Source organism: Cyprinus carpio, chromosome A24 (genome assembly GCF_018340385.1).
Source record: "Cyprinus carpio isolate SPL01 chromosome A24, ASM1834038v1, whole genome shotgun sequence".
Classification (NCBI taxonomy): Eukaryota; Metazoa; Chordata; class Actinopteri; order Cypriniformes; family Cyprinidae; genus Cyprinus; species Cyprinus carpio.
The window spans coordinates 22,987,676-23,014,747 of record NC_056595.1 but is presented as its reverse complement, the minus strand read 5'-3'; the positions used below and the strand labels follow the sequence as shown (position 1 = coordinate 23,014,747).

The 27,072-nt window shown below is 33.9% G+C and overlaps 1 protein-coding gene across 2 annotated transcripts in view; it reads left to right on the top strand.

The window, feature by feature from the left end:
* Positions 1-27,072, top strand: part of LOC109049402 (ankyrin repeat and fibronectin type-III domain-containing protein 1-like) — a 70,868-nt gene that overhangs the window by 5,146 nt on the left and 38,650 nt on the right. Inside the window, exons 1-3 of one of the 2 annotated variants that reach the window (XM_042714784.1) lie at positions 2,634-3,209; positions 7,122-7,300; positions 9,088-9,311. In XM_042714784.1, coding sequence (XP_042570718.1) covers positions 3,073-3,209; positions 7,122-7,300; positions 9,088-9,311 — 540 coding nt within the window. In that variant the 5' untranslated portion in view covers positions 2,634-3,072. Of the gene's footprint in view, positions 1-2,633; positions 3,210-7,121; positions 7,301-9,087; positions 9,312-27,072 lie in introns of those variants that run through there. The other variant, XM_042714785.1, reaches the window with a different exon arrangement.

The following is a 27,072-nucleotide window of genomic DNA, read 5'->3' as shown; positions in this document are numbered from 1 at the left end:
CAAAAATCCTCTAGTCCTCTAGCCTCAGTATTGTTTTCTCCAGTGAAAAAGCCATCTTGTCTGAAATAGGAAAACATTATTTAAAAGAGATCAGAAACCACAGAGAAAGTTCAAATTCCTTTTAAATATATTATGGTCAGCCATAGACAAAAGCTACTACATTAAATTAATTTCTGAGTTGGGCCTACTTGATTGAAACAGGTTATTTCAACATTGAGTTAATCCAAAAAGTAGCTGTTTCAAGTCAGTTTAACATGGTGCAATCATGTTTGAGTGGGATACTTTATATAATGGTGTTAAATCAAAATGAATTGTTTAAATAAAGTGAACAGCATCGAAGAAAATCATTTTTTTCAGTATGTGTGTGAGAAAGAGAGCAGAAGACACTAGAGTGCAATGTTCCTTTTTCATCCGTGTCTATCATTGGCTATCTTTGGAATAGCATAATACAATAGTACTGTTACTGTTTTTGTAGTGTGCTGAGTGTGTTGTACTCAGTAAGCACTTTTGCTGTATGCAGAGAGTATGATGTGTACTTTTGCCTAAACATGTTGTACTTACAATACTTACAATACCTTGATTTTCAGCATCTTTTTCTTGACTTATTGTTCGTCTGTCTACTAAAAGTTAAGTTGTCTTGTACACAAGATTGGAATAAAAATGGTAAATAAATAATCATAATGGCACTTTATGATTTAAGTTTTAAATCTTAATTTGCTAGCTATTTTCGTGTAAAATAGTTTTTCACTAAATGCTTATATAGAGGTCATGTGAGATCATACTGATATTTGAAAGGGTTTTCGTTACAGTTAGTATTCCACATATTAATTTGAAATAATACTCCAATGCTTAATTGAACAGCAAGTGAATTTTTTTTTTTTTTTTTTTTTAATTGCACTGATTCCGAATAGAATTCTAAAAACTGGAAAATTTCCCAAACATTCTGCACTTCTCTTATTGGTTGGGCAAACAGATAGTCCCTCCCCAAACTCACCCCATTGGTTGAGTCAGTGTTGCTGTGCTGTGCTGGTTGTGATGCTCAGACAAGAATAGTATCTTATGAAATATCATTTTCATTTTGCACAGGGTAGGATGTTTGATATGAGAGAGTCATGTTAGCACACTAACACACACGTATGATCACGGCTGTGATCTGACGCTGTATTGATCACTGAATGCAGGTGATGACACACACTGTACAGTATGTGCTATTTTTGATGTTTCTCCCAAAGGCAGTAGATATCACCATTGTCATCTCTATTGTTGTTACCAGCATGGGGTTTTTTAGCCCTAGATGTATGACACACACTCAGAGCCCTTGTCCATGATGTTCACACTTTCCTTTGTGCGCTCATGAACAATGAAAATCGTGATGCTTTTAATGCAAATCTCCACCAAAATCCTAGTTTACAATTTCATATAATGCCAATTATTTCATGCTATTGTCTGTTTCACGTACACTACTGTTTGAGCCCTGCTCACCAAGGCTTCATTTATTTGTTTAAAAATACAGTTAAAACAGTTTAAGATGGCTATTTTTTATGTGAATGTATTGTAAAATGTAATTTATTGCTGTGATCAAAGCTGAATTTTCAGCATCATTGCTCCAGTCTTCAGTGTCACATGATCTTTCAGAAATCATTCTAACATGCTGATTTGCTGCTTGAGAATTATTTCTTATTATCAATGATGAAAGCAGTTGTGCTGCTTCATATGGAAACTGTGAGGCATCTTTTCAGGGTTCTTTGATGAATAGAAATTTCAAAAGAACAGCAATTATTTGAAATGGAACTATTTTGTAACAAATAAATGTTTTGTTGAATAAATAATGACAGAATTGTAATTGTTCTGTTAAAACAACCTCATGCTTTACATTGAAAAGGAAGCACAATTAAATTACACTTAATGTAAAACAGTGCAAAACATTTATATGATCAATATCAAGAGTCTTGCAATGAAATAACGCAGACCTGGTTTAAAATCCAAAATGATTGGGCTTTGCTTTGGTGGGTTTTATTGCGTTTGCTTTAATAGCTTGGTTGATTTTGATCCCTTGGTTAACATGACCTGTATTGTACATTGTGTTATATCCATCCCCTCCATCTTCAGCTTCTATCAGGAGGGCAAAACCACAGGCGGCAGCAGAAGTGAGATGCTGCGGAGAGGAAAATATGCTGGACAAAGTTACATGCTAGAACAAGATTTATTCTCAATCAGAGCCACCGATAAAGTCCTGTTAATCTGCTATGAATGTGCAATATGCACTCGTTTTTGCTTGCAGCAGGTGAAAATAGGCCAGCTGATGATGCAGTCTTTTGCAGTTTTGGTCTTTACATTGTATTTTAATTCAGTTTCAATATGCAGCCAAGAAGTTAAAGAAAAAAGGAATGTAATGGATGTACCGGAGCACAAAAAGACAAGCAATGCAATCCTGTCCTCAGTATTGATTTTACTCCACTCTTTGAAGTGCAGTCCAGGCTGCTGTCTTTATCAAAGCATGATTCACTCACACACACACACACACACACACACACACACACACACACACACACACACACACACACACACACACACATAGACATGCACCACTCTTAATGCAGAACAGTTGGCAAAAATCACTCGTTCTAGGCAGTGTTGCTGCCTTTCTCTGATTCCTTTTTCATCTTTACTCATTCATTTTTCCCCCTCCCCTGCTCTAGATCATATTAGTTCTTTCAGAGCATTCGGCACGCATTTGAGAGAGAGAGAGAAAGAGAGCGAGAGAGAGAGCGAGAGGCTGAGTGAGAGGGAGAGATGCTGATGATGTTGCCGCAGCACTGATGATGCTCCGGAGGGAGAATGCTGAAAGACACACTAAACTCACACGCGTCCGTCTTATCGCGTCTCTCTCGCGGCAGGCTCCCTTTGAAGGAAGTTCATAAGGGTGGCTATTTTCAGCGTGTGAGCGAGTGGCAGACACGCGACTGCTGCTGCTGCTGCTCTGTGTTCACTGGTGTTTCTGTGGGTATCGTGGGGATGTGAGTGAACGAATATGACACAGCCGCTCGTGGAATAACAGCAGAACGCGGACGCATGCATGCAAGGGACAGAATGGCAAGTTTCGGGAAACTTACAGATTACTTTAACCGTCGGCGTTCCAGGGATGAGCTCATGGGTCGGAGGGACACCCGTCGCAGCGGCAGTTACTGCTGCACAGTAGCAGAGGCCAGGTACTCCAAAACCAGAGCGCGGTTTGAGAGTGTGTGCCTGTATGCATGTGTGTCCTGCTTGAGATTTCAGGCTTTTATTTTGAAAACGGCTGGTATGTTTGGTTAATACTCTAATAATGCTGACATATTTGTCACACATATCACTGAGTAATCAAATCTGAACTGTATTCTTGACATCTGAAACTTTCCCCTCATATTTTGGCTCGTAAGAGTGCTTGATGTAGTGTGTCCTGGAGGGTTAAAATGCGGTCAGTTCACCTGGATGGGGCTGAAATCGTCTGGTCAGTGGGCAGACAGAACAGGGCAGGATGACAGAAATGAGCAGCCAATGAAAGGAGAGGATTTAGAGGGAGGGAACAGATGGGGAACTGTGATTGGCAGGGATTGAACTAACTCTTCTGAATGTTTTAGTCATGAACCTTTGAAAAGGTGTAAATGCTCATATATCAAATTTGTGAATGCAGTCTAGTGCCTTTGTCTTTAGTGCTCAGGTGTTTGTTGCATTGAAGTATCTGGTTTTCTTGTAAAATTCCTTTAGAGAAATAAAAACAGACGCAAGTGAGACTGTGTAAGAGTATAGAGCTGCAAATGTGAATGAATGTGGAGCAGCTCACATCATTTCAGAAGAGTTCATATTTGAGGTTTTTTGTTTTTTATTGCAGACTTTGCCGTTTTGGCCAATTAGAGCACAAACTGAGATGCTGAGATCTGATCTGAAACTCACATGATGTGAGATTATTGGAGTCTTTTTCTCAGGAGAAACATTTGAGGAGACGTAGAGGGATGAACATTATGGTATCATTTACTCAACCTTGTATTGTTCCTAATTTGAAGATATATATATATATTTATATATATATATATATATATATATATATATATATATATATATATATATATTTTTTTTTTTTTAAATCACAACAGGATAAATTTTGGATGTATTATTATTATTTTTTTAATAGAATGAAAGCATATATGGGGCTGGAATTTCTTAGTCAATTCTCAGTGTTATATTACTTTTATTTATATACCATTATAGTATTTATAATTATTTTAAATTAAATTATTTTGAATTCTTTAATTTTATATTTTATATAATTTAAAGTAATTTTGTTGTGTGCTTTTGTCATTATTATTTTAAATTATTTTAAAATGTCTGTTTAGATTTCATTTATACTTATTTAAGCTTTAGATTCAGTAACAAAAAACTCAATATTACAATATTAAATAAATACTGTGCAATTTAAATCATATAATTTTTTTTTTTTTTTTGGTCTTGTTTTCTGTTTATATTTTATAATCCTGCTCTTCTGTAAAGCACTTTGGTCAGCCTGGTGGCTGTTGAACTTCACATTACAATAATTTCTTTTTTTTTGCAGTACAGTACTAAGAATCCATATCGAATCATCAAGGCAATGTTTCAAGTTTTAAAAAAAAATCACCTAATATTTATATTTTATATTATTTCAGCTTTATTTCAATGAACGGAAATTATTTTTAGCTTTGTTTTACTTAAAGGGGTCATATGATGCTTTTTTAAAGATCATTATTTTGTGTATTTGGAGTAACAGAATATGCTGACATGCTTTAATGTTAAAAAACATTATTTTTCAAATACTGTTCATTATTGTAGTTCCTCTATGCTCCGCCTCTCCCAAATGCGTCGTTTTCTACAAAGCCCCTCCTTCCGACAAGCACAGTCTGCTCTGATTGGCCAGCTGACCCAGTGCATTGTGATTGGCCGAACACCACAAGCACACGTCGGAAATGTAACGTCCCTTTCCATAATCACCAGCTTCAGCTTTCAACATAAATGTAAAGACAGTAAATAATGTCCTTAATTTTACAATCAGTTCAAGCCCGAAAGAGGAACAGAGTCACGTGACAGACACAGAGATGAAGCTCCTATGTGTTTGCAGTACACATGACCCTGTCTCTCTCTCTCTCTCTCTCTCACACACACACACACACACACACACACACACACACACACGATGCGATACTCTACACGGACCAAAACTCCGCATTTGAACAGTCAATAGCAAATACTTAAACTAAGAAAACATACTTACAGTAGATGATTCAGAATAAGCACTAGACTGTCATAGCAAAGTCATAATAGACCCATTTTTCTTTTTATAAATAGCCTTTACACAGCCAACCTTGTAGACTACTCTCCTAGATTCATAAAACGTCCAAGAAATGTGTTGCACAAATTTGAACATCTGTCTGTGCTGTTCTGTTGTAAATAAATCTTAACCAATGAATCCTCTTTGCATCAACTTTTGAAAGGCCAAATAAAGTGCTTTTGCTCTCGCACAGAAACACACAGCGTCTCCCATGCTGCTTCTACACTACTGCGCTTCCTGAAACCACGCCTTCTTTCTTTGCATGAACATTTGGGCGGCATTACGCAAATATTTCCACATAGTGACGTAGACATGTGGGACCGTGTTTGAATGAGGCATTTTTAGCCCAGTCTGGATCAGCCTTCTCTTTTAGATTGAATAAATCCTTTCGTGGGAGACTTTGAGCTTTGTAACACTGCAGATCTTATACATGCACAAATAGCTACATAACACACTAAAGAAAAGGAAAAGTAGAAATCGCATCATATGACCCCATTAACAATAACAAGTCTGTCCAATTCTGTCATTTTAAAGTCTGTGCTCTGTAAGAACATGTAACAAGTTAAACGTGGTATTAAATTAGAAAAAAATGTAAGTCAGGATTAGTATTTCTCCATTGATTTGATGGGAACATGAAAACTCAGAAAAACCAGAATGAAGCCAGGTGTTTGCAGGGGAGAAGTTGGAAAAACATTGATGTCAACCAATGAGAGAAACGTTTTTCTTTTTTTATTTGGAATAACATGCACTGATGAATCACATTATTTTCTGCTCTAGTTCTTAAATGTTTTTTTTTTTTTTAAACTCAATAGTGAATATTACACATTTCACATTTTCTTTATTACTTCAAATTTAATTGAAGTCGACAATATGATCCGGATGATCTTTATAAATTTAATGTCATAAAATTGTAACATTTGTCGGATTTGAATTGCCAGTGCTTAATTAAATGAATAGTTTAACTGAGCTTGACTAATGATGGGAAAACCATATGCAGCACTTAATATTTGATCAATAGTGAAGTACATTTGCTGGCATAGACCTCAATCAAGTGCTCTGCAGCTGCTGTTCACATCTGCGCTGTGCCTTTCAATCACTTCTGTCTTTCAGTAGTTTTTGGGATGTTTTGTAGTGAGATTATTGTAGCTGGTCTTTATAAATGCAGAACATCATCTGGTTGTATTGTAGCTTTGATTTACTCCAGTGTTTTGGATGGTAATCGCGTTGCATAACCCGACGCCTGTTGAGATCACAGACAGACGCCGTCACATTCTGCTGTAGAATTTCCTCATGCAGTTTGGAATTCGCTGCTCCGTCGTTGCCAGACATTCACTTACGAATGCAGCCAAATCTCCACATGCTGTTAAACTCCATCTTGCATGCTTGAAAAATAATGTTCTTAATATTACTGTAACCTTTCAGACAGACATCCAAACATGTTCATGTAATGCATGCAAACTTTACACAGTGATTAAGACAAAAAGTTTAAGTTGTTTTGAGACATAATACAACTACTTAATTCCATGCATTTGCTATAGTTGTACTAATATTAAACAACAGCAATAAATAAATAGATAAATAACAAATGCATAAATAATCTCATATAAAACATCACAAATAAAGTGTTCAAATACACAATCACACACATGCATACAATGTAAAACATTATGCAATGCAAAATATTGCTTGGAATTGATTGTTTCTTTTTATTATTGAGTTTATTTCAGAAATGCATGTATTTTAACCTGTTATCTGTTATTGGTTCTGTTTGTTTGTGTTCCAGGTCTTTGGAGCGACGGCTACAGAGGCCTTTGTTGGCCAAATCCAGGACATTACCCAGCATCCCTCAGTCCCCCGCCGCCGTCCGCGTGCAGCAGTCAGAGAAAGTTTGTGAACGTCAACAACGCCCACGTGTTCCTTCCAGCCCTGGTGGTCTTGAAGCATGTACACTGCCTCCTGCAGGTATTGCGTGTGTGTTTGTGTTTATTCATTAAAACGGCACAGCTGTGTTAGCAAAACTAATTTTATCGAACTCTCAGCTTTGATGATTTTGCTGTGAACTAGATGAAAAGCAGTTCAGTAAAGTGACAACCAAAAAACACAAAGCTCCTGTTCTTGGGTGAATCTCATGAAAACATGTCAAGCTCACAGTTCACTCCAAAATCAAATGGAAATTATTTACGTATTATTTATTTTCCAAATTATTATTTCTTTTTTCACTATTTTAATTTCCCTTAAACCTGTTTGTTCTGTAATGAGTCTAGTAGTTTTAATTTTTAATATTACTATATTATAAAATAGTAATTCTGTACTATAGAATTCTATGAAATAATTCTAATTATTCTCTGTGTTGATTCTCATTCTACATTCATTATGATTACTATAATGTGTTTATTTAGTTTTAATTGAAGGCATAAATTAAATAAATTAAAGGTAGTAAATCAGATTTTGCTATATTAAATAAATACAATTTAAATAATATATAATTTTTCACATTACAATAATATATTTTTTGCATTGTAGTATTGTGTATTTGTAGCTAAATTGTCATGAAAATGCCACAATGCAGAAACTCCATAGATACACGTTTTTTTCTTTTCATTTTAGGATGCTTTTGATGTGTTCAGTTTTCATGCTAATTTATGTTTTAATAATTTTGTTATTTGCTTTTGAATTTTTATTTGTTTTTATACTTATTTATATTTACCCTTAATGTGTTTTCTATTTCAGTTTTAGTCATTTTACTTGAACTTATACTTATTTATTTCAGTCAGTTTATTTAGGTTATTCATGTTATAATTTTTAAATTAATGCAAACAATTTTTAATAGTTTTAGTTTACAGTAACAATTGACAGTCAATTCTATCTTCTTTTTTTTTTGCACAGTGATGAGAATTAGTCTTATTAATCCAAAAAATAGGCTTTATTTTCATCATATGTTTAATTATTACTTTCTATTGACTTTTTACGATGCAGAATGTTTATGAAATTCTAAATACTTTCAGTTTTCAGCATCTGATTGCACAAGACGCCCTTTAGTTGCTCTATTGCGCAAAAATAATAAATGTGATTAAAAACGATCAGTGAGCGAGTGAGAGATAGAATTGGCAGTGTAGTTGTGAATGGACCAGGTCTGGAACAGGAAGCTTCCACGCGGCACATTCCATTCACAACATGTGTGAGCTTTATGCCATGTGCGATTGTTTAACACGTTCACCATCTCCATGTACTCCATATTTACTTCAGCCTGCACCGCTCTGCCAAACCCCCCACACTCTCTCTCTTTCTCACGCTTTCTCCTCGATTCTCACAGCTGAGCTGCTCTTGTGTAAAGCTTCTGTGAAGGAGTTTTTCACTGTCTCTCAAATGTTAAACCTAAAGTCTTTGGCTTCCTCCCCATTCTAGTTGCTTAGCAACTGTCATTGCCAACAGTGGGGCATGGTGCTGTTTCAACACACACACAATCCCAGCCGTCTCCCTCAGCATATTTGACGTGCTCATTATGCTGGGATCATGCCAAACGAGGGCCATAATATCTGGTAGAAACTCTGACCCAGATTTATCTGACTCAAGTCTAATAAACACGAATAACTCTGTTCCAGTTGCCTGACAGCTCCCTAATGTCCTTATCTGAGAGTCTACGCCTGTGGTTACAGATCTAGCCGGCTGCCTGGGGATAATCAGCAGTGAAATAAGGTTAAATATGCCATGTGTGATATTTGACTGATGTGTGATCTGTCTGTCCTCAGGCGAGATGTGGCGGCTGGAAGATGAAAATGAGGCCGACTTCGCTCCGGGTGCCGTTGACCCCCGGCCGCGCTCTCAGTCGCCGTTCTCACATTTCCGACGGCGGGCGGCGTATCTGAGGAAAAGCATCTCGGCCGATGATCACCTGGGAGAGTCTGAGTTCGAACCCGCGCCGCCGGAGAGGAGGAGCTTCGCCGATCCAAAAGTCAAACTGAAGAGGAAATTTGTGAGTAGTTGTAAAGAAAGTTTCTTTAAAACGACGGTTCACCCAGAAAAGAACATGCAGTTATTATTTACTCAACCTCATATTGTTCAAAATCTCTATGTGGTTGTTTATTTCTGTGGAAGTTTTCCTTCGCTGAAGTGCCCAGAAGTAATTTTTCTGCAAACTGGTACAAGAACTTGAAATGAAATGCAAACTGATATTTGAGAGTTGGATTAATTAAGGTTTATAAAATATTTTTGTCTTTTTTGCTCACGTTGGATGCATTTATTCGATCAAAAATATACTAAAATTGTAAAATATTATTACAATTTAAAATGAATATTTTTTATTTTTTTATATATTTTTAAAATGTAATTTATTCCTGTTCTAATTTATTAAGTCTTCAGTGTCACATGATCCTTCAGAAATCATTCTAATATGCTGATTTGCTCTTCAATAAATATGTCTGATTATTATCAATGTTGAAAACACATTAAAATCAAAAGAGACAGTAAATACATTTGTTGACAAAATATTTCTATTCCAAGTGAATGCAGTTCTTTTGAACTTTCTATTGATCAAAGATTTCTGTTTCCACAAATATATTAAGTGGCAAAAATATTTTCAGCATTAACAGTAATAATAACCAATAATGAGGTATAATATTTAAGCAGCAAATCAGCATCTTAGAATGATTTCTGAAGATCATGTGACAAAGAAGACTGGAGTAATGATGCTGAAAATACAGCTGCGCATCACAGAAATAAATTACATTTTACAGTATATTCACACAGAACACACTTTTTTAATTTATATTAATATTTCACAATTTTAATGTGTTTTTAATCGAATAAATGAATCCATGGTGAGCAGAAGAGACTTCCTTTAAAAACGTTACATAAAGTAAATAAGAGAATTTTAATTAAGTCATTCCCTAAAAATCGTGTTTGAAAATGCACACAGAGGGTTTTGTATGAATATTTAATGTAGTGTGTATAATAGCATGAAAGTCGAGCCCTCATTACCTGCCTGCGCCGTGTAATAGAGGCTCAGGTGTTCGAATGCTACCTGACATGTGGAGAGGCTTCAGAAAGCTGAAGACTAAACCAAACACTGTATGAGTTTCACTGTCAGAATGGGCTCTTCTCCGGACCTAATGAGTCGTCTGTGTTTAGGGGTAAGATATCTATCTGCATGGCTGACTTTCTAATATTGTATAACTAGGCTGGTTTAGGGATTAGACTCATTTCTTAGCGATACTTTGAATGCAGGCTTTCAATAGGATATGGTAAATAAACTAGATAACTATAAGCTTCTTTACACATAGTCTTCATAAAAATGGTGATGTACAGGCTATGTATAAAAACAGAAATGTTGCTCACAGCAGGCAATATCAAGTCAGACAGTAATTGTCTTGAAATGTATTGTTGCAAACGGTCTATTTGTTAGAAAAGCACATTGATGGCTGTAGCAGCGGGGCTTTAAATGGGATGAATTTAAAGATGCAGCTTTTCAGAGATGGTAAGACTGTCTGAGAAGTTGTGTTTCTGAAAATGTTAGAGTTGAAACACTTGGTTGTTGAATGATTAGTCAACTAGTCTTTCATCTCATCCCTTCTTATCTATGTATTTTATAAGCTCTGTTCCTCCTGAGTCTTTAGTTTTTTAGTGTAGGAGTGTTATGTTACAGTAAGCAGATTATTATTTTTTTCTGTACTGCGTGGTTTAATAATTTTCACTACGCTGACACATTCAGAAATCGTTCCAGGGTTGCAGAACACCTTATTTTCAGACAGCTTAGTTGTTACAGTATTTGTACGAATAAACAGTGCTTTGGCAGTGCAACTGTCGGCTTAAAGTCAGAGATTTGTTGGAGAAAATGGCTGGAAAAAGCTTTTTGCTGTGCATTAGCCTCCTGTTTGAATGGCCTGCTGGTTACGGATGACTGAACACAGTCTGTGGACTTCTAATGAACTTGTGCTTAATCTGTATGTGGAGATAAATGACAGCAGCAGGTCCATCAGGAGGATGTTTGAATAATTCATTATGGATATTCGTGGCAGGTATCTGTCATATATTGGTCAGATTTTGAATTTAATGCACGGTGATGCAGTAAACTGAATTATTTTCTGTTTTATACATTTATAGAACACGCATATAATTATGGGCTTCAAAGTTGTGTTTGCATGGGAACTAGAGCTAAGAAAATCATGATAATTTTTATGTTTAATTGTAATTCATGACTCAGTGACACTTTACAGTTCTCATTCATTTAGGTTGTACTTCACAAATACATGTCTAGGTCATGTTTCACCCCAAAATTACATGAAAAAATATTTGAAAACATTTATGTTCAGCATTAAGGCTTTGTTATTTTAGTATTATTTATATACTATTATAGTGTTTATTAGTATTTTGAAATAACCTTTATTTTTAACCTTAAGTTTTTGTAAATTTGATGTGTTTTTGTGATTTTGTATTCATTTTTTGTTTAGCTTTTTTATTTAGTATTTTATTTTATTCTGTTGAACTTTTGTTTATTTCATTTTAGTAATTTTAGTACTTCAACTTAAACTCATTTTCAGTTAGTTGCCAAGACAACATTTTTAATTTTTAAGTTTTTCAGATAATATGTATTTCATTTTATATTTCAGCTTTATTTCAATTACAAAAACCTTTTAAATCTTTTTATTTTTAGTTTAGAAAAACAACACTGCATCATCAAATTCTTGTTACTGTGATACATATGGTTTTACTGACTTTATGATTTTTTTGGTCATTTTTGTAACTCCCTTTATTCTATTTTATTAGTTTTTAAGTAGAGTCTTCATAAAAACATTTAGTTATATTTGCAGTATTTAAAAAAAAAAATCACCATAAATGTACGATAGTACAACAAATAATACCTAATAAAATACTTCACAGCATAAATAAGATATTTTGTGTGTGTGTTTATTTATATATATATATATATATATATATATGTATATATATATGTATATGTATATGTATATATATATATATATATATATATATATATATATATATATATATATATGTGTGTATATATATATATATATATATATATGTATATATATGTGTGTATATATATATATATATATATATATATATATATATATATGTATGTATATGTATGTGTTTTATTTATTATTTTATTTTGGAAATATGACCTGGACGTGTTCTTATCAGTTTTCATGAGATTGTCTATTTAAAGGTTTATTTTACTAAAATAATGCAAATAAAAAAATAAGCTGAATTAATTCTATTGTAAGGTGCATTTTTTAATGATAATATTGGAATAATTCAGATAATTTTTTTTCTTTTTCCAGAGTAATGCTTGTAGAATCAGTTTTATGAGAGAGTAATTTTCTCAGTAAATTTCGAGTAGGATTTAACCCTGAATTGTGGACTTTCAGAGGTCCGAGTGTCTGTCTTGTGTGTAGTTGTGTAAGCAGAGCTCTAGATGGCAGTGCTGAATAATCCCAAACTCTCTGTCAGTCTGTGTCTCTAAACGCAGAACCGAACTCAAGATCATCACATTCCTTCATTAAGAGCAGAAACACTTACTGAACATTTACAGAAATTACACATGCACAGAGGATGAGCATCGCTGATAAGAGAAGAAAGAAAAATCTAGAAGAAATTGTGAAATTTAGCAAGTGTAATCTCTATTGTTTGTGCTGTTTTCTTCAAATGCGCACACACACACACACACACACACACACACACACACACACACACACACACACACACACACACACACTCTCAAGAGGCGAAAGGCTGGACATTTTTTTCCTCGCAGCAGTGGTTGCTGTTGGTTACGTGGTGAAACTGCGGCCATTAAGGCTCATTATGTATTTAGACATGGGGCGTCGCTCCCAAACTCATCCTCACACTCTTCCCTCTGAAGTTTGTCCTTCTTTTCTTTTCCTTTTCTCTCTGTCTGTGTTTTATCCAACGTGTCTTCCTAACAGACAGCTAATAAAACAGTTGAGTTATTGCACTTAGTTAACAGATAACTGCTGGAAAAGCTTTGTGTGTTTGTAAACTCTCCATTGAAGCTATGTTTATATTAGTCTGAAGATGAATGAAATGCATGTTTGGCTGAATGTTTGCGCATGTGTGAATGAGGATAAGTTATTTGAATCTTTATCAGATCAGTTGGGTCCCATGAGAACTTGTGTTCAGCCTAACAGCTAAAATTGACAAATATGTTTCATTTCAGACGTGCAGTAAACATTAGCCAGACCCGACATGTGATTCACATATTTTTAACAAAAATCAGAGATGAAAGAGCATTTAAGAGTTTGTGAGACCAGTATTTGTGAGAGGGGGATGGGATCGGCATTATGCAAACGCAAAAGAGAAAGAGATGCTCTGCAGGATTGAGTTAGGACATGAGAGAAATCCAAATGTTGACTTCATTTTTGGATATTGATTTAATTTGATAACTCATTTGTAGTTCAGTGTGTGCAACTTTCTGCAGCGTTTTTACTAGAGGCCACAAAACAACCATCCTGGCAACCATTTAACAATGTTCTAACAACCACACAGCAACACTGTTGCAGTTTTTGTTGGTAATTAACACTTAGATTCTTTTTCTGAAAAAAATGGAACAAATTGGTGAAGGATTTACTTTGAAAAATGTTTCATTCAAATTGCTAGTAAATTCCACAAATATTACAATGTAACATTGAATTTAAGTGAATTCAAATTTTCCTTTCTCTTTGGAGTGTTACAAACTGTTCGTGAATAGATAAGATCTCTGAAGTTGCAAAGACTAAAGTCTCAAACCCAAAGAGATATTCTTTATAAAAATTAGGCTTGTCAATCCCATCCTAAAATGCCCCCACATGTCTACGTCATGATGTGGGAAGATTTGCATAATGCCGCCCAAATGTTCACGCAAAGAAAGAAGGCGTAACTTTTATTCTCGCTGTTGCCGGCACCGGCATGTCGTAGAGATGCTGTTTCACTCTGAAAGCGAAAATACTTTGTTTGGTCTTCCAAAAGAGGACACGACTAGAAGTCAGTGGTTAAGTTGTATTTACAGCACTGTTCCAGAACAGTTCAACCCAAATATTCAGATGTGTGCAGCACATTTTATGGAGGACTGTTTCCTGATCTGCCGGCTGCTCTGACTCACAGTCTGTAAGTGCGTTTACATATGTAAAGGATTTTCTACTGAGGATTCAAACGTGAGTTTTGATCAGTGTAGAGTAGCGCTTGTTGTTTGTCGTTTCTTCAATCCCAAATGCAGATATGGTTTTATGTTTATGCAGCATGATGCAACACGACGCCTAAAAAGACAGTATAAGTCATTATAATACATAATTATGTCCTCACTGGATGCAACAAATGGCTCGTTTGTAATGGAACACACTTAGCAATATATTGTTTAATTATGATTATTTAGATATTTCTTTTGTCAATATTGCACACAATAGTGACTCAAATTAGGGTTTGTTTCTCATGCAAAGTGTCCTTTTTTTGAAGCTTTAAAGCTTCGTTCATTGTAATCACATTGAAAACAGCGAGCAGCACAGCCTTTGGAATTCCTGCTTTTGTGTTTGACGGAAAAAAGAAATCAAACGGTTTTGGAAGGACCTGATGACAGAGTTTTAATTCAGTGAAATGTTGCTTTAATTCTGTGTTTATGTCCTATAGAGTGTGGTGTTTTAGAGTTGCGCGCAGCAGTGTTTTTGTAGCTGAGCGTGTGCAGTAGCGCTGTGTTGACGTATGGTTATATACATTTACAATACGATCACTGATTCACTTTATTGCTCTTGGGTTGAGCTAGTGTACTCGTGGCCCAGTGTTTGGGGTTTGTTGTTGTTGCAGCAGCTATGCAGGTGGATGGCTGATTCAGCTGCTGTATTTCTGCTGTCAAACGAATGATTCCAGGTTAAGTATAGCTTTGCGAGCGCGCCGTTTTTTGCAAATGCTTGATGTGTTTTCTTCATTATTGTGGCTATACCTGACCTCATTACTCAAGCTTTTTTCAAATGTCTGCATCAGTAAATCAGATTTTGTTATTACTCAGAAAGCTAACTATAAACATGTTGACTTGAAATAACTTAATAGCCAGATTCCATCTGAAGTAGTGGACCTGAAAGAAACGTACCATAGAAGGAAATATTGTTATGCTAATGCACGCTGTAGCAACCCCTGTGGCACTGCAGTGGAGAATGCAGGGCATATGTGTGTTTTTCTAAATGGACTCATTTCACAGACTATATATAGTAATCCTCTATAATTAAGATTGCAAGTTTTATACATTTTGCAAAATATTTATTTAAACAAATATATATACAGTCACACCAAAATTTATTCAGACACCTTCATTGCACACATTATCACAGTTTATTCGCTATATTTAAAGAAAGTGGTAATAAAATATGACAAGAACTCAGAGTTAACATGGTCAGGTCAAAGTGAATAACTGAATAAATTTTGGGTATAATATGTAACAGTTATTTTGCTATCCACACTTACATAAATGAACTATAGTGTCCTGCACCCACTAGTAAAAAATATCAAAAATTATATCTGGTGTTTGAATAATTTTAAGTTTGATTGTATTTATATAGTATATATGTATATATTAAATACCCTCAATAAAATATAAAATATATTATATAAAATATTTGTGTGTGTGTGCAAAATTTTTTCAATTATTAATATTATATACTTTACACAGACATGTATATATCTTTGTATATTAAATTACACAATGCATTCTAAAATTAAAAAATACAGGATTATTTTAACAGAAAACAAATAAGGAACTCATTCACAAATCACAATTATTATTATTATTATTATTATATTTGGTTTATATATAAATATATATATGTATGTGTATATATGTATATTTTTTTCCAAATATTATTAATATTATTTATACTTAATGCATACATACGCACACATGCCACTGTATATTATTTTTAATCTAAATATATATATGATCTTTTGTAAAAATATATTTTTAAATTTTTATTATTATATACTTTTGTTTGATATTACCTTGGCATTAAATGACAGAAAAATCCTCCCAAAAATTTGGAAACACTGCTTTTTCCTATTTAGAAAATTTATGCAAATGCAATAGTGCATTATTTATTCATTTTTTTGTGGAACAAATAGAAATACAGGAGGAATAGTGTTTGCTGTGGTCTCCCATGTGCCTCTAAATATGTTTACCTCAGTCTGAATTCAAAAGTGCATGAAGTTGCCCTTGTGTTGTTAGAAGCATCTTTGTTTTTACGTAAAGTGTGTTTTGGGCCTCATAAAATCACTTGATGATTGCGTTATTATTTCCTGTGTTGTTGTTGTTTTGCGTTTGATTGTTTTTTCGTGTTCAGCATGGACTGACAAATGCAGCAGGTTAGCGCAGTCTAAATCAGCAGCTTTCACTGAAATGAGTGACTTGCGGTTGCTCTATCGCTCCAGATCTCTTTGAGTGTGAACGCCCCTTTAAGGTGGATTGATTCAGTGGATTCCTCTTGGTTGAAGTGGGCGGATTTATTACGGCTTGTTTACAGCCTGTTTTTTTGCTTTTGCCTTCATGGTCTGCAGCCTTCTGTCAGAGACTCCATTTTGTTTTTAATAAACTGACACTTATTGGTTGTTCAGTGTGAAGGGTGTATAAATATATATATGTGTGTGTGTGTGTGTGTGTGTGTGTGTGTGTGTGTGGACTGGCTGTCTCCCAGCCGTACACCCAGAGAATGCAGCCCTTCATATGCTTACAAGCAGTCCTTGGAAATCCTACTTACACAGAGCGCTACTACAAGAAGAGGAGTGTGTGTGTGTTTATAAATATGTGTCTGTGTCTCTGAATCTGTCTACTACATCACGCATACACACACACACTACATGCTCTGTGCCGTGCACATTTCATAGCAGCATGTTTTGTAACCATGAGGACTCTGGGATTGGCTTGAGCTCCGTTGGCCGACTGATGTTTTGAATGTTTTAGCTGGAAATAAAACACATCGATGCAGCCAGTCGGCGTAAACACAACCCGAAATCCAAGATTTTTTCATTAGACCAGCTTTGTGATTCCTCTTAGTCTTACAACTTAAAACAGAGATGTTTTAATATCATTCAAGTAGTTTTTAATAACATTCAAGTTCCATTTCAGTGAACTGATTCAGAAATCTGATTCAACGATTTGTTTGCGTCATCAATGCAGTTTCGTTTTATTTATATTTTTATTGTAGTGTTGTAGTAAAACTGTATATGAAAAATTAAACAAACAATAAATATAAATGTAAGTAAATATTGCTGTTAAGGATATTAAATATATATATGTATGTATGTATGTATGTATGTATGTATGTATATATATATATATATATATATATATATATATATATATATATATATATATATATATATATATATATATTTTTTTTTTTTTTTTTTTTTTTTTTTTTTTTTTTTTATTACTTCTTTTTTTACCCATTGTATGAAACATTTTGAATCTGCTCGGTTGAAATAACGGTTTCTCCAAAAAAAAAAAAAAAAAAAAAAAAACAAGACCTTTCAGAGCCAAAACTCAAACATAATGAATATCAAAACATCTCTAAGAAATATTGACAAATTTTAGTTACATTACTGGTTTATTCTGATTTGAAATGTTTATAAAAAAAAGTTTTATTATTATTACTTTAAATTTTTTAAGTGCAAATTAAACTAAAATTAAACAACAGATATTTAATTTTAATATATAATATTAAATATCTGTACCACCATAATTTACTTATTTATATTGCATATAATTGTTTTTGTTCATTTTGTGAATGTTTTTTAAACATTTTTTGAATTTTGAATCTTGAATTTTGAATCAGGTTAAAATGATGGTTCTTCTGAAATGTCTAGAATTTTTTTTAAATAATAATAACATTATTATTTTTTATTTTTTATTCGGTCTGTCAGTCTTATTCTTCCAGCTTTCATGCATCAGCATCACTGAAGATGAAAAATTTCCTAATAATTTACTCACCCCCATGTCATCCAAGATGTTCGTGTCTTTCTTACTTTGATTTGTGGTTAAAAAGTATATAATTTTTTTTTACTTTTATTATTATTTTTTTATATATAAAATGACACATGGTTTGGCTAGATAAGACCCTTATTCCTCTGCTGGATCGTGTAAAGCCCTTTTAAGCTGCACTGAAACTGCAATTTGGACCTTCAGACCATTGGTCCCCAATGAAGTCCATTATATGCAGAAAAATCCTGGAATGTTTTCCTCAAAAACCTTAATTTCTTTGTGACTGGAGAAAGAAAGAAATGAACATCTTTGATGACATGGAGGTGAGTAAATTATCAGGAAAATTTTATTCTGGAAGTGAACTAATCCTTGAAGGCTTTCTTATTCCCGTCACGTTCCCAGATGAGTGTGAAGGAACTTTTGACACCATCAGAGATGCAGACGCTCTTCAAAGATCTTTCAGAGAGCAAAGAGATAACAGAGACTCTCTGAGCTCTTTGTGTTGGAAAGAGGGACATTAACTGTGCAGAACAGAAGGTTTTCAAAGGACGCCCTCACAGTTGTCATGTATTTCATCATTTGTTTCTGTGTGAAGGCCAACTTCATTTGGGTGTCAAGATTGCATCCGTCTGATTAGATTTAATGAATCAATCAAACCTGAAATCATAAGCTAGTTAAATATTTAAATAGACTTGCAATTGAGCTCAGTTTCAAAGGTAAATCACAGAAATATGATCCAGCAGGCTTTACGCTCTCACGTCTTTTCTTTGTGTTTTAAACAAAATGGATTTCTACTTGTTAAAGTGCCAACCTCAAAAAAACAAACAGCCTAAAAAATTCACATGCATCTCATCTCAGTATTTGTCTTCATCATCTTCCTTCTTTTGGACCGTTGTCATGACAACACCCGTTTTTGAAAATGAAATATCAGATGCAGTACGCGCACACATGTGTGCACACGTTTGTTGCGTGTAATCGTATGCGCGCTCTTATGAGCAGTTTGCCTTTGAGCGTTTGCAAATATAATGCAGATGTGAGTAATTATAGCATTGGTTGAAATCTTTGTATATAGTGAATCATTGGTTATGTCACATAAACCCTCTTGGGCTCGAAACACGTGCTTTACTGGTAACCAAATTCACATTGATTTCTAAATCTACTCATATTGCAGTTTGAGCTGCTTTGTCTGTTTTTATTTATGAATTGGCTAAATTAGGAGGTGATCATATCAGGGCTTACTATATGTTTTCAAAATCAAACCATAAAGTTTGGTTGTAATGTTATCAGTTATCATAGCAACCATTAGTAGTTATTTAATTACGTTATAAGTAGGTACAGTCTCAGAAAAGAATGTCCAAAAGCGGTCACTGACACACTACCCTTGCAAAAGGTACACCTTTGTATCATTTTTACCCCAAAAGTGTACATATTACCTAAACAGTATACATTAGTACCTAAAGGTACCATTTCACTTGGGGTCCCATGAAATGCATTTTGTGTTTTTCATTTTATTTTTTTTTCTAGATTATGTGTTAATGATTTAATATAAATGTAATGCAAAAATTGTGTCTAAATAATAAATAAAACTTTAACAATTTATAATAAATAAAGCTTTAACAAATGAAGCAATCTTTTAACATTTTATTAAATGAAAAAATAACAATTTACAACAAAACATTGCATTTTTTATTTTTTATTTTTTACAAATGAAATGCCGCACAATAAAACTGTGTAATTTTAATGGATGAAATATCTTGGATTTATGATATTCCTTAAAATTATTATTATTATTATAACTTGAAAAGTACATTTTAGTAATATATTTCTGTCATAATTTCTTCAATTTAAAACAGGCTTTTAATTTTGAAAGGTTGTTGTGATGGTCTTTCCATTTTACTCTCAGTTTCAGTGTGTATTTGACACTAGTTTTTCTCAAATGATGGGGTGAAAAGCTTGTGAAATGAGATGAAGTACGTGTGAGATTTTAATATTCATACTTGTTTCAACACTATTTTAAGACCAGTTTTATCCTGCTAAAAAAACTACTGTAATTCTTTATATGAATCGGTAACACTTTAGTTTAGAGACCAATTCTCACTATTAACTAGTTGCTTATTAGCATGCATATTGGCTGTTTATCAGTACTTATAAAGCACATATTAATGCCTTATTCTGCATGACCATATTCTAGATCTCTTAATTCAACCCCATAGCTAAACTTAACTACTACCTTACTAATTATTAATAAGCAGCAAATGAGGAGTTTGAGGCAAAAGTCTTAGTTAATAGTTAGTTAATAGTGACTAATGTGTGACCATTGTTTCTGTTGATTTACTGGGCTTAGGACATTTTTTTTTTTCTTCATAATGCATGATACTTTTCAACACTGTCGCTTTCTACCCGATGACAGTGTCAGTTTCTAAAAATAATTCTTATAGTGAAATGTTTATTTATTTATTTTTTGAATACATTTATAAGAGCATTTTTAAGTTTTTTTTTCTTTTTTTGATGTTTTCCCATGTTTGAAATCAGCGTTGGAAACATTTTTCTTAATTCACTGAAATGTTTGTTTACTTATTAAAGTATTTAAAAAAAAAAATTTAATTAAGAAATTCTGTTTAGAGACATTTATAAACGTTTTAAAATGGCTGTTTTTCCCAAATATATTCTAGAATATAATATATTGAAATATGTCAAATGTGTGTGAGTCGGTGTATAAATGTGTGTTTCTCTCTGTGTATCAATATTTTTTACCACTTTTGTAGTTATTATTATCAATATTTTTTAGTGTGTGTGTGTTGGCATAATCCCATTCAGGAAACAGGTATTCTGGGTTGCTGGCTTCTATTTATTCACACGGACTCTCAAAGGCCGCCGTAAGCCTCCATTAAGACAGGAATGGAATGTATTGAGACCTGTCCACACACACACACACACACAAACACACACACACACACACACACACACACACGCTGTGAAGTAAAACAAATTTCCATGGAGCAGGTTCCTGCATTGGTGTAGGTGAAAGCTTCTCTGCTGCTAACTTTAGAACGCTTCAATATTCCAGTATAAAAACACATTAGCGTTGACTACACACACACACACACACACTTTTACATAGCTATCTAAATGGGGACATTACATAGACTTTTATTGTTTATATTTACTGTATAGATAGTTATACACTTTTTAACCCTATCCCACTCCTACCCCTCACAGAAAACTTTCAGCATTTTTACAATTTGTTTACTTTATTTTTATACCAGTTTACAAATGAGGACATCCCCAAATGGAGGTATTGCTCACTTTTGGGTACAAATTTGTGCCCAAAATATGGTTAAGTAGGTACACACACACACACACACACATCGCACAACACTGAATGCATAACATGCAAACATGTTCCCGTTTGAAGTGCATTAATATTTCTCTGTTATCTCACACACACACACACACACACACACACACACACACACACACACAGGTGTGTGTCCATTCATAGACTGTGCTCTCGCCATCTCAAATCCCTCAGATTCCAGGGTCTGATCCGGGTCTCAGCGGGACATTAAAGTTTTTTCCGCTCGGGAATTTTGGGGAAATTATATTCATGTTGTGCAGCGATAGCGTCAGCGTTCCGAGTGCTCTGATTGGCTGTGGGTCTCTCCGTCTGCTGTGAGAGTGATAGAGGGATGTGGAGTGAGTGGAAAGTTAGCAGCAGTGGATGGCTGGGAGATGAAAGGACTGCTAAAGCCAGGATGGAGGGATGACAGAGAGCTGCTGAAAGAGAGAGAGAGAGAGAGAGGGCTAATATCTCTTTATCCCTGGCGTCTGGTAAGCGGCGCTTTGTTCTGGACGTGTGTCTGTGTGTGAGGAACGGCTCGGTGGCACCACACCCCTGAGATGATACAATAATAATACAATAGATTTATTGGACATAATATAATATAAATGTAGGGATGTCCATTGATTAAACATTGTGATCAAACTAAATTCAAACATGATGATTAATTAACCAAATTCAACATTAGTCGCATATATAAATGACCATTTTACAAATTATCAGGCATTTTGTGATACATTTGTATCACGACAAATGCACAAAATAAAACATTAAATATTTTATTTCAGCTTGTTGCAAAGGCAACTTTTCTCATTTTAATTTAGTTTAAGTAACTAAATAAACTTAAGTGTAATAAAAAAGATATAGACATTTTTAAAAATTAAATCTAACACAAATGACAAAAATGCATTAAATAAAATATTTCAAAACTTTAACATTTTATAACAGCTTACTCTTTTGTCATTAAATTTAAGTACTAAAATAAACTAAACTAAATAAATTCAAACTTAAAAATGATAGTCATTTTAAAAACAAACAAAAACTAAAAAAATTGCAAAATAACTAAAACATTAAAATTGAAATAGAAAATATTAAAATAAAATTGAATAAAAAAAAACTATAATAGTACAGTATATAAATGATACTAAAATAACACTGCCTGGTGAGAGACGATAAATGTAAAAGTGAAGATTTGATAAAAAATTATTTTGACTGTGTTTATATGATAAAGTATTTAAATGTCAAATAACGTTAATAATAAAAGTTATGCTGTTAAACATATTTATGTTTGATGTAATTTATCTTTGGTAGTGCTGCTGTTTATTCACCATTGAATCTAACTAAAACTAAAGTGAAATTGAAAACATCTTCAGAGCTGTAGAAACACTGATGTGCTCTCACACACTCTGTCACTGTCTTTTTCATTAGTGCAGGACTCATTGAGGTCACTGAGCGCGATCACAGTTTCGCAGGTTCAGTTACAGACAGACAGCCAGTAAAGGAGAGAGAGACTGATGCTGATGCAACTTTAGACCTGTATGTTTCCCGTAGAGCCCCCCTCAGCTTTCTTACACACACACACACACACACACACACACACACACACACACACACACACACACACACACACACACACACACACGGGGAAGGTTTGAGGTGGCGCCCCGACCTCTTTATTTATTAGCTCTGCTGAGCTGTGGAGTCTGTGGTATTTTCTTCCGAAATGCCATGCATGTGTGAGTGCATGTACGTCCGTATGTGTGTGTGTGTGTGTTTTTGCACACTCAGGCTTCAGGTATTCGGCAGGTTCAGATTTTAGATCACTTCACCAACCATGACGCAGAAATAAACAGCACTGGCGAACAGATGAACAGCCTTTAGTTTATCTTTCCTACATACCTGTTTTATTATTGTTACCTCTTGGTTTAAAATCATAAAATGCTACTTTTTCCATTTTAATTTTTTTTAAAATATTATTTTAATCTAATTATTTGTATTATTTTTAGTCTTTTTAGCTACTGGTTCAGAAATTACACAGCCATAAACCATGATTTTCTACTTGTTAATTAGTCGCAGATAGCACCGGGGGAGGGACATTCTCATTCTAACACATTTGATTGGACAGAAATCCACGCAGTCCAGGATGAGTCATCAATATATTAAATCTGTTTTAGACAAAAAAGACTATATTTTAAACGTGAATATGTGCTTAAAATAACATTTAGGAGTACACTAGCATATCAATGTGACTAAAAAGTTAACAGACACCAACTAAAAGCCACTAAATTCTAGTTTTAATATCATGATGTTTCTAATATTATGTTTTATTTTGTACAGTCGAGATTAAGGGAGTAGTAAAGATGGGTATCAAAGTAATTTTGGCTTGTAACATGTTAATCAGATATCGAGTGTAGTTTGTTGTTTGTGCACGTCTGCGTTTATGTGAGTGTTTTTGTGTCTGACTGCGGCACGTAAACAAACCAAATACCGTGGGAACGGAGAGGTGTGAAGAGTCTCTCTCTCTCTCTCTCTCTTTTACTCAGGCTCTCGGTCTGTCTCCATGTCTGGCTCCTAACTCCAAACCAAAATGAGTTTTCCTCTTGTGTCAGCAAATAATCGGAGATCGCTCCTAACCCTGCGCGAGCCTATCACACACACACACACACACACACACACACACACACACACACACACACACACACACACACACACACGTATGCACTCACGCACCCATGCTGGCTAAAGTGAACATGTCCACAAATCAAAGTTTTTACATATTCAGCAGTCCAAAATCAACCCTAAAATCAAATAAAATCTTAATATAAAAATATTATAATGAGAGAGATATTTTATTTTTTGTGTGTGTGTATATATACTGTGTATATATTTATTTATTTGTTTCAACCTTTTTTTTACATTTTTTATGCAATACACAGCTCAAACACAAAAAGTATTAAAACATTTTTTATTTTGAATTAATTTTTTACGCAATGCACAACTCAATACACTATGCAATAAACAAAGTCTCTTCTGCTCACCAAGGCGGCATTTATTTGATCAAAAATACAGAAAAAAAAAACAGTTTTGAAATATTATTACAATTGTAAAAATCTGTATTCTATCTAATATTCTAATTTATTATCAAGTGCTGCTTAATATATTTTTGAAACAGGTGATACATTTTTTTTCAGGATTCTTTGATGAATAAAAAGTTAAAAAGAACAGCATTTATTCAAAATAGAAATCAATATAAGCCTTTACTATCACATCTTATCAGTTTAAGACATCCTCGCTGAATAAAAATATTAATTTATTTCAAAAAAAGAAAGAAAATACATTTCCTGACCCCAACTTTAGAACAGCAGTGTATATATTGTTACAAAAGATGTCTATGAGTTTGAATGGCGGTCAATGGATCCCCCTGGTGTAGTTACAGCTTCTACCAGCAGGGGTGCCCTGGACCACGATAACCCTCTGTACACCCGTCTCCACTCATCCACTCCTTCTTCTGCTCTCTGTTGGTGTGCCTTGCATGATATTGGCTCCTTCCTTCTCTTTTCATCTCGCTTTTCATTTCTATTGCAGCAGCAGCACTTCACGATTACACCAGCATGATGAGCCAGACTAATGTTTGATGATTAATGGCTCATTTAACACTAATGAAGGAAAATAAACAGAGCGAGCTGCGAAAAACAGAACATGTAGAGGCGACCTAAACAGATTTTTGCGGTTTGGATCATTTACAGTCATTGTTTTGAAATGTGGCAGTGTGCAGCATTGTGAAAAGAGACCCACACCCATAATAAAGCAAAAAAAAAAAGTTAGGAAATGTAGATACGGGCCGTTGTGTAGCAGTCAGTAAATTAGTGTCTGACGGACCCACCGCCGCGGCTGGCATCGGTCTGCATGCGAATGACTTCATCATGCAGATGACAGCATGTCTTCTAGCCCCATTACCCTGATTTGAGGTGGCTACACTGCAGAGATTTATGGGTAGCATTCAGTCGCTCCCCACAGGAACCACAAGCGAACACCCATCAGCACACACACACACACACACACACGCTCATGAGGTTTCAGAGCGTCTGCGTCTCTCACTGTGAGTCACTTTACATCCATGTCAATTGTCCGGTGACACTGAACACAGATCTGCGGTTCTGTCACTCTGACACATTTCCTCTTTCCACAGCATCCTCACCCAGAGGAATCTTTTTTTGCTCTGAGGCCACTCTTTAAATACAGGCTTCTCATGGTCATGAAAAACCATAAAACATATCAGGAATTTTTTTAGTTTTTTATTTTAGTTAAGTTTGTTTTAGTTAATTTTTTTCATGTAATACACAACTCAAAAACATAAAATTCATTTTATTTAATTTTATTCTATTTTTTTTTTATTTTTTATGCAGTACACAATTTAACATACATGGATACATTCATTCTCCTGATCTTAAAAAGCCTTTTGGTCTAAAAGCTTCTGCTTAAATTGAGACTAATTTTATAAGTGTGAATTTCTTTACAAAACTGACATTTTAATTTAAGAAAACTTAACAGAATATGTTTTGAATGTATCTGATTATGCATAGAAAATTGTTAAATAATTTTTTAATGAAAGACACAACTCAAAACATACACAGATAAATAAGAAAAAAATGTTATGCTTTATACAACTCAAAAACATAAACAGAAAAATACATTTTATTTTATATTTACTTTTTTTCATGCAGTACACAACTCAAAACTGTAAAACACCAGCATTTTATTCTTTTTTTAGTTTTATTTTTATGTAATGCACAACTCAAACACATAAATCAATCATTTTATTTAATTTTCATGTTACACACAACTCAAAACTGTAAAACATATCAGGGGATTTTTATTTTATTTTATTTTATTTTTTATTAATTTTTTATGCAGTACAAAACTCAAGAACAGAAACAATAAAATTCAAGGAAATGATTTTTCAAAGTATGGCTTCATAAGACTTGGAATAAAGCTCACAAATCATATGGACTCCTGGTAGTTATCAAAAATAGAAATACCATTTCTCTCTTGATTTTGAAATTATTTCAATATTGCACTGAAGTAGATTTTTTTTTTTCTCATTTAAATTTTTCTTTATCTAGCTGTGATGAAATCAGTTTTTGACTTTGATTTGTGTAGCTATTTACATTTTACAAATAAATCAAACCTTTTTAAAATCAAACACACTTTTCTTATACATAATCGGATACGTTATTAAAAGTCAGTTTGTAAAGACATTCACACTTAAATTTGTCTACAAAACTGGTTTCAATAATTTAAGCAGAAGGGTTTAGATCAAAAGGCTTTTTAGGACATTAGAGAAACATAAATCCAGTCAAGTGTTTCCAAACGTTTCACTGCTACTGTATATGTTTTATAGTCTAAAATAAACAGAAATAT